This window comes from Oncorhynchus kisutch, linkage group LG15 (assembly GCF_002021735.2).
Source record: "Oncorhynchus kisutch isolate 150728-3 linkage group LG15, Okis_V2, whole genome shotgun sequence".
Lineage (NCBI taxonomy): Eukaryota > Metazoa > Chordata > Actinopteri > Salmoniformes > Salmonidae > Oncorhynchus > Oncorhynchus kisutch.
In genome coordinates this window covers 86,375,665-86,385,078 of record NC_034188.2, presented here as the reverse complement: position 1 = coordinate 86,385,078, position 9,414 = coordinate 86,375,665, and the positions used below count along the sequence as shown (strand labels likewise).

At 43.5% G+C, this 9,414-nt stretch overlaps 1 protein-coding gene across 1 annotated transcript in view; it reads left to right on the top strand.

Moving 5' to 3' along the window:
* The window catches only part of LOC109881895 (muscleblind-like protein 1), a 154,218-nt gene that overhangs the window by 96,731 nt on the left and 48,073 nt on the right, over positions 1–9,414 (top strand). The window contains exon 2 of the mRNA XM_031791231.1: positions 5,895–6,071. Within this exon, the coding sequence (XP_031647091.1) occupies positions 5,895–6,071 (177 nt within the window). The remainder of the gene's footprint in view (positions 1–5,894; positions 6,072–9,414) is intronic.

Sequence of the window (9,414 nt, the reverse complement as noted above, 5' to 3'; positions counted from 1 at the left end):
CACAGATATATAGAGGGATAGAGAAGGATACAAAAACATGGATAGATAGAGCTATAGGAGAAGGGTCTCCTAAGCAAGCTGGTCCTGGGGCTCTGTTCACAAACACAAACAAACCCACACAGAGCCCCAGGACCACAGCACAATTAGACTCAACCAAATCATCAGAAAACAAAAAGATAATTACTTGACATATTGGAAAGAATTAACAAAAAAACTGAGTAAACTAGAATGCTATTTGGCCCTACACAGAGAGTACACAGTGGCAGAAAACCTGACCACTGTGACTGACCCAAAATTAAGGAAAGCTTTGACTATGTACAAACTTAGTGAGCATAGCCTTGCTATTGAGAAAGGCCGCCGTAGGCAGACATGGCTCTCAAGAGAAGACAGGCTATGTGCTCACTGCCCACAAAATGAGGTGGAAACTGAGCTGCACTTCATAACCTCCTGCCAAATGTATGACCATATTAGAGACACATATTTCCCTCAGATTACACAGATCCACAAAGAATTTGAAAACAAACCCGATTTTGATAAACTCCCATATCTACTGGGTGAAATACCACAGTGTGCCATCACAGCAGCAAGATTTGTGACCTGTTGCCACAAGGAAGGGTCAACCAGTGAAGAACAAACACCATTGTAAATACAACCAATATTTCTGCTTATTTATTTTCCCTTGTGTACTTTAAACATTTGTACAACACTGTATATATACATAATATGACATTTGTAATGTCGTTATTGTTTTGAAACTTCTGTATGTGTAATGTTTACTGTTAATTATTATTGTTTATTTCACTTTTGTATATTATCTACCTCACTTGCTTTGGCAATGTTAACACAAGTTTCCCATGCCAATAAAGCCCCTTGAATTGAGAATTCTGCAGAATTCTGCAAAAATATCCTCTGTGTACAACGTAGAACACCAAATAATGCATGCAGAGCAGAATTAGGCCGATACCCACTAATTATCAAAATCCAGAAAAGAGCCGTTAAATTCTATAACCACCTAAAAGGAAGCGATTCACAAACCTTCCATAACAAAGCCATCACCTACAGAGAGATGAACCTGGAGAAGAGTCCCCTAAGCAAGCTGGTCCTGGGACTCTGTTCACAAACACAAACACACCCCACAGAGCCCCAGGACAGCAGCACAATTAGACCCAACCAAATCATGAGAAAACAAAATGATAATTACTTGACACATTGGAAAGAATTAGCAAAAAAACAGAGCAAACTAGAATGCTATTTGGCCCTACTCAGGGAGTACACAGCGGCAGAATACCTGACCACTGTGACTGACCCAAAAATAAGGAAAGCCTTGACTGTGTACAGACTTAGTGAGCATAGCCTTGCTATTGAGAAAGGCCGCCGTAGGCAGACATGGCTCTCAAGAGAAGACAGGCTATGTGCTCACTGCACACAAAATGAGGTGGAAACTGAGCTGCACTTCCTAACCTCCTGCCCAATGTATGACCATATTAGAGAGACATATTTCCCTCAGATTACACAGATCAACAAAGAATTCGAAAACAAATCCAATTTTGATAAACTCCCATATCTACTGGGTGAAATTCCACAGTGTGCCATCACAGCAGCAAGATTTGTGACCTGTTGCCACGAGAAAAGGGCAACCAGTGAAGAACACACACCATTGTAAATACAACCCATATGTATGCCTATTTATTTTATCTTGTGTCCTTTAACCATTTGTACATTGTTACAACACTGTATATATATAATATGACATATTTAATGTATTTATTGTTTTGAAACTTCTGTATGTGTAATGTTTACTGTTAATTGTTATTGTTTATTTCACTTTATATATTCACTTTATATATTATCTACCTCACTTGCTTTGGCAATGTTAACACATGTTTCCCATGCCAATAAAGCCCCTTGAATTGAATTGCATTGAATTGATAGAGAGAGATATAGAGAGGGATAGAAATGGATATAGAGAGAGATTTAGAGAGAGAAAAAGAGAGGGATAGAGGAGAGATACAATTCTCCTTATGTAGAGAATTTACATGTAGTGTGGTATATACAGTATTCTCCTTGTATAGTGTATATAGAGAGATAGGCTGTGTAGTGTAGTATATACAGTATTATCCTTGTATATTGTATATAGGCTGTGTATTGTAATATATACAATATTCTCCTTCTATAGTGTATATAGGCTGTGTCGTGTGGAGTCTGTCTGTCTGTCTGTATGATGGAGGTGATTCAATTCTTCAACGAGTCTTCAACGATTCACACCCATAATGCTGTTCTGCTGAACACTCCCCTTGTTAGGTTTTAATATCCTCCTTCTCGCTCCCTCTCTCCTCTCTCTCTCTCTCTCGCGCGCGTGCTTTCTCTCTCTGTTTCTATCTCTCTTTCTCTCTCTGTTTCTATCTCTCTTTCTCTCTATCTCTGTTCCTCTCTCTGTTTATATCTCTCTTTCTCTCTGTGAATCATAATCTGTTGGCAGGAGGCAGTGAGTGTGATAGACAGATAGATAAATAGATAGATAGATAGATAGATAGATAGATAGATATATAGATAGATAGATAGATAGATAGATAGATAGATAGATAGATAGATAGATAGATAGATAGATAGATAGATAGATAGATAGATAGATAGATAGATAGATAGATAGATAGATAGATAGATAGATAGATAGATAGATAGATAGATAGATAGATAGATAGATAGATAGAATAGATAGATAAGATAGATAATCATCTTTATCTCAGCTTCTGTTGCTAATTTGTCTCTTGTGGATACCTACAAAGACAAAGGGAGGGTAGAGGATAAGTGTGATCAGATAGAGAGAAAGACAGAGAGGAGAGAGGATAAAGTGTGATTAGAGAAAGAGTAAGACAGAGAGAGGAGAGAGGATAAAGTGTGAATAGAGAAAGACAGAGAGAGGAGAGAGGATAAAGTGTGATTAGATAGAGAGAAAGACAGAGAGAGGAGAGAGGGTAAAGTGGGATTAGATAGAGAGAAAGACAGAGAGAGGAGAGAGGGTAAAGTGGGATTAGATAGAGAGAAAGACAGAGAGAGGAGAGAGGATAAAGTGTGATTAGATAGAGAGAAAGACAGAGAGAGGAGAGAGGGTAAAGTGTGATTAGATAGAGAGAAAGACAGAGAGAGGAGAGAGGGTAAAGTGGGATTAGATAGAGAGAAAGACAGAGAGAGGAGAGAGGGTAAAGTGTGATTAGATAGAGAGAAAGACAGAGAGAGGAGAGAGGGTAAAGTGGGATTAGATAGAGAGAAAGACAGAGAGAGGAGAGAGGATAAAGTGTGATTAGAGAAAGACAGACAGAGGAGAGAGGATAAAGTGTGATTAGATAGAGAGAAAGACAGAGAGAGGAGAGAGGATAAAGTGTGATTAGAGAAAGACAGACAGAGGAGAGAGGATAAAGTGTGATTAGATAGAGAGAAAGACAGAGAGAGGAGAGAGGATAAAGTGTGATTAGAGAAAGAGTAAGACAGAGAGAGGAGAGAGGATAAAGTGTGAATAGAGAAAGACAGAGAGAGGAGAGAGGATAAAGTGTGATTAGATAGAGAGAAAGACAGAGAGAGGAGAGAGGGTAAAGTGGGATTAGATAGAGAGAAAGACAGAGAAAGGAGAGAGGATAAAGTGTGATTAGAGAAAGAGAAAGACAGAGAGAGGAGAGAGGAGAGAGGATAAGTGTGATTAGAGAAAGACAGACAGAGGAGAGAGGATAAAGTGTGATTAGATAGAGAGAAAGACAGAGAGAGGAGAGAGGATAAAGTGTGATTAGATAGAGAGAAAGACAGAGAGAGGAGAGAGGATCAAGTGTGATTAGAGAAAGACAGAGAGAGGAGAGAGGATAAAGTGTGATTAGATAGAGAGAAAGACAGAGAGAGGAGAGAGGGTAAAGTGGGATTAGATAGAGAGAAAGACAGAGAAAGGAGAGAGGATAAAGTGTGATTAGAGAAAGAGAAAGACAGAGAGAGGAGAGAGGATAAAGTGTGATTAGAGAAAGACAGACAGAGGAGAGAGGATAAAGTGTGATTAGATAGAGAGAAAGACAGAGAGAGGAGAGAGGATAAAGTGTGATTAGAGAAAGAGTAAGACAGAGAGAGGAGAGAGGATCAAGTGTGATTAGAGAAAGACAGAGAGAGGAGAGAGGATAAAGTGTGATTAGATAGAGAGAAAGACAGAGAAAGGAGAGAGGATAAAGTGTGATTAGAGAAAGAGAAAGACAGAGAGAGGATAAAGTGTGATTAGAGAAAGACAGAGAAAGGAGAGAGGATAAAGTGTGATTAGAGAAAGACAGAGGAGAGAGGATAAAGTGTGATTAGATAGAGAGAAAGACAGAGAAAGGAGAGAGGATAAAGTGTGATTAGAGAAAGACAGAGGAGAGAGGATAAAGTGTGATTAGAGAAAGACAGAGGAGAGAGGATAAAGTGTGATTAGATAGAGAGAAAGACAGAGAAAGAGGAGAGGATAAAGTGTGATTAGATAGAGAGAAAGACAGAGAGAGGATAAAGTGTGATTAGATAGAGAGAAAGACAGAGAGAGGATAAAGTGTGATTAGATAGAGAGAAAGACAGAGAGAGGATAAAGTGTGATTAGATAGAGAGAAAGACAGAGAAAGGAGAGAGGATAAAGTGTGATTAGATAGAGAGAAAGACAGAGAAAGGAGAGAGGATAAAGTGTGATTAGAGAAAGAGAAAGACAGAGAGAGGATAAAGTGTGATTAGAGAAAGACAGAGAGAGGAGAGAGGATAAAGTGTGATTAGAGAAAGACAGAGGAGAGAGGATAAAGTGTGATTAGATAGAGAGAAATACAGAGAGAGGAGAGAGGATAAAGTGTGATTAGAGAAAGACAGAGAGAGGAGAGAGGAGAGAGGATAAAGTGTGATTAGATAGAGAGAAGACAGAGAGAGGAGAGAGGGTAAAGTGTGATTAGATAGAGAGAAAGACAGAGATAGGAGAGTGGGTAAAGTGTGATTAGAGAAAGACAGAGAGAGGAGAGAGGATAAAGTGTGATTAGAGAAAGACAGAGAGACAGAGAGGAGAGAGGATAAAGTGTGATTAGATAGAGAGAAAGACAGAGAGAGGAGATAGTGTAAAGTGTGATTAGAGAAAGACCGAGAGAGGAGAGAGGATAAAGTGTGATTAGAGAAAGAGAGAGACAGAGAGGAGAGAGGATAAAGTGTGATTAGATAGAGAGAAAGACAGAGAGAGGAGAGAGGATAAAGTGTGATTAGAGAAAGACAGAGAGGAAAGAGGATAAAGTGGGATTAGATAGAGAGCAAGACAGAGATAGGAGAGTGGGTAAAGTGTGATTCGAGAAAGAGAGAGAGAGGAGAGAGGATAAAGTGTGATTAGATAGAGAGAAAGACAGAGATAGGAGAGTGGGTAAAGTGTGATTAGAGAAAGACAGAGAGAGGAGAGAGGATAAAGTGTGATTAGAGAAAGAGGGAGACAGAGAGGAGAGAGGATAAAGTGGGATTAGAGAAAAAGAGAGACAGAGAGGAGAGAGGATAAAGTGTGATTAGATAGAGAGAAAGACAGAGAGAGGAGAGAGGGTAAAGTGTGATTAGATAGAGAGAAAGACAGAGAGAGGAGAGCATGACAATGAGATGGATAAAGAGATGAAAAAGAGAAGGCAGAATTAGCTTGTGTCTTGTACTTTCACACTGAGTCTATAGAGATACAATGCCATGTTCCAAAATCTGTCTTTTCCATGTCTCCCCTCTCCTCTCTCTCTCTCTCTCTCTCTCTCTCCCTCCCTCCCTCCCTCCCTCTCTCTCTCTCTCTCTCTCTCTCTCTCTCTCTCTCTCTCTCTCTCCCTCTCTCTCTCTCCCTCTCTCTCCCCCTCTCTCTCTCTCTCCACCTGTCCCTCCTCCTCTCCCTCTCTCAGGGTCGTTGTTCCAGGGAGAACTGTAAGTACCTACACCCTCCTCCCCACCTGAAGACCCAGCTGGAGATCAACGGTAGGAACAACCTGATCCAACAGAAGAACATGGCCATGCTGGCACAGCAGATGCAGCTGGCCAACGCCATGATGCCCAGCACACAGCTACAGCCTACATGTATGGTGAGAGAGCTTGGGCGCACGCACGCACACACTCACACACACACACACACACACACACACACACACACACACACACACACACACACACACACATTGGATCCAAGCCCCAGCATATGGTGCAATCCCAGTCAACCCAACAGATTCAAAGAGATCTGCCATTTCACCTGTCCTCGTCCCTTCTCGCCTGTCCTCGTCCCTTCTCGTCTGTCCTCGTCCCTTCTCGTCTGTCCCCATCCCTTCTAATCTGTCCTCATCCCTTCTCGTCTGTCCTCGTCCCTTCTCTTCTGTCCTCGTCCCTTCTCGTCTGTCCTCATCCCTTCTCGCCTGTCCTCGTCCCTTCTCGTCTGTCCTCGTCCCTTCTCGTCTGTCCTCGTCCCTTCTCGCCTGTCCTCGTCCCTTCTCGTCTGTCCTCGTCCCTTCTCGTCTGTCCCCATCCCTTCTAATCTGTCCTCATCCCTTCTCGTCTGTCCTCGTCCCTTCTCTTCTGTCCTCGTCCCTTCTCGTCTGTCCTCATCCCTTCTCGCCTGTCCTCGTCCCTTCTCGTCTGTCCTCGTCCCTTCTCGTCTGTCCTCGTCCCTTCTCGTCTGTCCTCGTCCCTTCTCTTCTGTCCTCGTCCCTTCTCGTCTGTCCTCGTCCCTTCTCTTCTGTCCTCGTCCCTTCTCGTCTGTCCTCATCCCTTCTCTTCTGTCCTCATCCCTTCTCTTCTGTCCTCGTCCCTTCTCGTCTGTCCTCGTCCCTTCTCTTCTGTCCTCGTCCCTTCTCGCCTGTCCTCGTCCCTTCTCGTCTGTCCTCGTCCCTTCTCGTCTGTCCCCATCCCTTCTAATCTGTCCTCATCCCTTCTCGTCTGTCCTCGTCCCTTCTCTTCTGTCCTCGTCCCTTCTCGTCTGTCCTCATCCCTTCTCGCCTGTCCTCGTCCCTTCTCGTCTGTCCTCGTCCCTTCTCGTCTGTCCTCGTCCCTTCTCGCCTGTCCTCGTCCCTTCTCGTCTGTCCTCGTCCCTTCTCGTCTGTCCCCATCCCTTCTAATCTGTCCTCATCCCTTCTCGTCTGTCCTCGTCCCTTCTCTTCTGTCCTCGTCCCTTCTCGTCTGTCCTCATCCCTTCTCGCCTGTCCTCGTCCCTTCTCGTCTGTCCTCGTCCCTTCTCTTCTGTCCTCGTCCCTTCTCGTCTGTCCTCGTCCCTTCTCTTCTGTCCTCGTCCCTTCTCGTCTGTCCTCATCCCTTCTCTTCTGTCCTCATCCCTTCTCTTCTGTCCTCGTCCCTTCTCGTCTGTCCTCGTCCCTTCTCGTCTGTCCTCGTCCCTTCTCGTCTGTCCTCGTCCCTTCTCGTCTGTCCTCGTCCCTTCTCGTCTGTCCTCGTCCCTTCTCGTCTGTCCTCATCCCTTCTCTCTGGGTGGGAAAAGAAAGCAGAGAAGGGAGAGGTGCACTAAGTTATCACAGAGAGGAACTCAGCACTACACACACACACACACACACACACACACACACACACACACACACACACACACACACACACACACACACACACACACACAGAGAGACACACACAGTCATCGCTTCATCAGGAGAGGCCCCGTTGAGAAGAAGAGAGGATTTAGAGGATGACAGAAGCAATAGCTTTCACAGTAACAGCAGCACCTACAACTTCCTGCGATGGAGAGGTTAAGAGTAGGACAGAGAGAAGAAGAACAAAGAGAGTAAGGAAAGAGGATGACAGAGTAAGACAGAGAGAAGAAGAACAAAGAGAGTAAGGAGAGAGGATGACAGAGTAAGACAGAGAGGGAAAAGACAGGAAGCAGGAGTTAAGACAAGGTGCTCACTGTTCTGTCTGTCTCTCTCTCACCCTCTTTCTCTCTCCTAAACTCTCTCCACTTCTCACTGTCACACCCTCTCCTCCACCTACTTCTCCCCATCTCTCCCTCCTTCCCTCTGTCTCCTCTCAGTGTGGGCGTGTGTTTTCATTTCATGCATGGTGCTCAGCTGAGGGTGATGTAATTAAAGCCTATTATAGCCTGCGCCAGAGTGATGATGCTGATAAGGCTTTAAATTAGAGAGAGAACACTAATGGATGGCTCAAGTCACTATGGGTTAGGAGACACTAGGCTACAGTACAGTCTCAGTCTCTATCTGTCCTTCCTTCCTTCCTTCCTTCCTTCTTTCCTCCCTGCCTTCCTTCCTTCCTCCCTTCCTTCCTTCCTTCCTTCCTTCCTTCCTTCCTTCCTTCCTTCCTTCCTTCCTTCCTTCCTTCCTTCCTTCCTTCCTTCCTTCCTTCCTTCCTTCTCTCTCTCCTTCCTTCTCTCTCTCCTTCTCTCACTCTCCTTCTCTCTTTCTCTCTTTCTCTCTCTCCTCTCTCTCTCTCTCTTTCTCTCTCTCCTCTCTCTTTCTCTCTTTCTCTCTCTCCTCTCTCTTTCTCTCTTTCTCTCTCTCTCTCTCTCTCTTTCTCTCTCTCTCTCTCTCTCTCTCTCTCTCTCTCTCCCCTCTTTCTCTCTCAACCCCCCTCTTTCTCTCTCTCCCTCTCAAGTTCCCTCTTTCACAGAACTGATGCAGGTCTTTATGACGTTATTCATGTGGCCATGTCTTTGACATCCTGTTTGTTATGATACAGCTCGTGTGACATTCCTGTCGTGGCAGTTTGTTGTGTCATCTGACGTTATTCTGGATCGTGACGAACCGCCCCATAGTCCTTAACCTCTTAGAGCTTAATTCCCTACTTTTTTCAATTTCCGCCTGAAGACATACCAAATCTAACAGCCTGTAGCTCAGGCACAGAACCAAGGATATGCATATTCTTGGTACCATTTGAAAGAAAACACTCTGAAGTTTGTGTAAATGTAGAATTGAATGTAGGAGAATATCTGGTTCTGGTTTAGATAATACAATGAAAAAAAAACATTTGTTTTTTACTTTTATTTTTGTATCATCATCTTTAAAATGATCAAGATAAAACAACTTCAGTGAAAACATAAGAGGGCAACAGTACTACAACAGTATTGTCCACCATCATTTGCACCAAAAAAAATCCTACAATGTGATTTTCAGAATTTTTTTTCTCATTTTGTCTGTCATAGTTGAAGTGTACCTATGATGAACATTACAGGCCTCTCTCATCTTTTTAAGTGGGAGAACCTGCACAATTGGTGGCTGACTAAATACCTCTATCAGTCCTCTATCAAATCAAATGTATTTATAAAGCCCTTTGTACATCAGCTGATATCTCAAAGTGCAGTACAGAAACCCAGCCTAAAACCCCCAAACAGCAAGCAATGCAGGTGTAGAAGCACGGTGGCTAGGAAAAACTCCCTAGAAAGGCCAAACCCTAGGAAGAAACCTAGAGAGGAACCAGGCTATG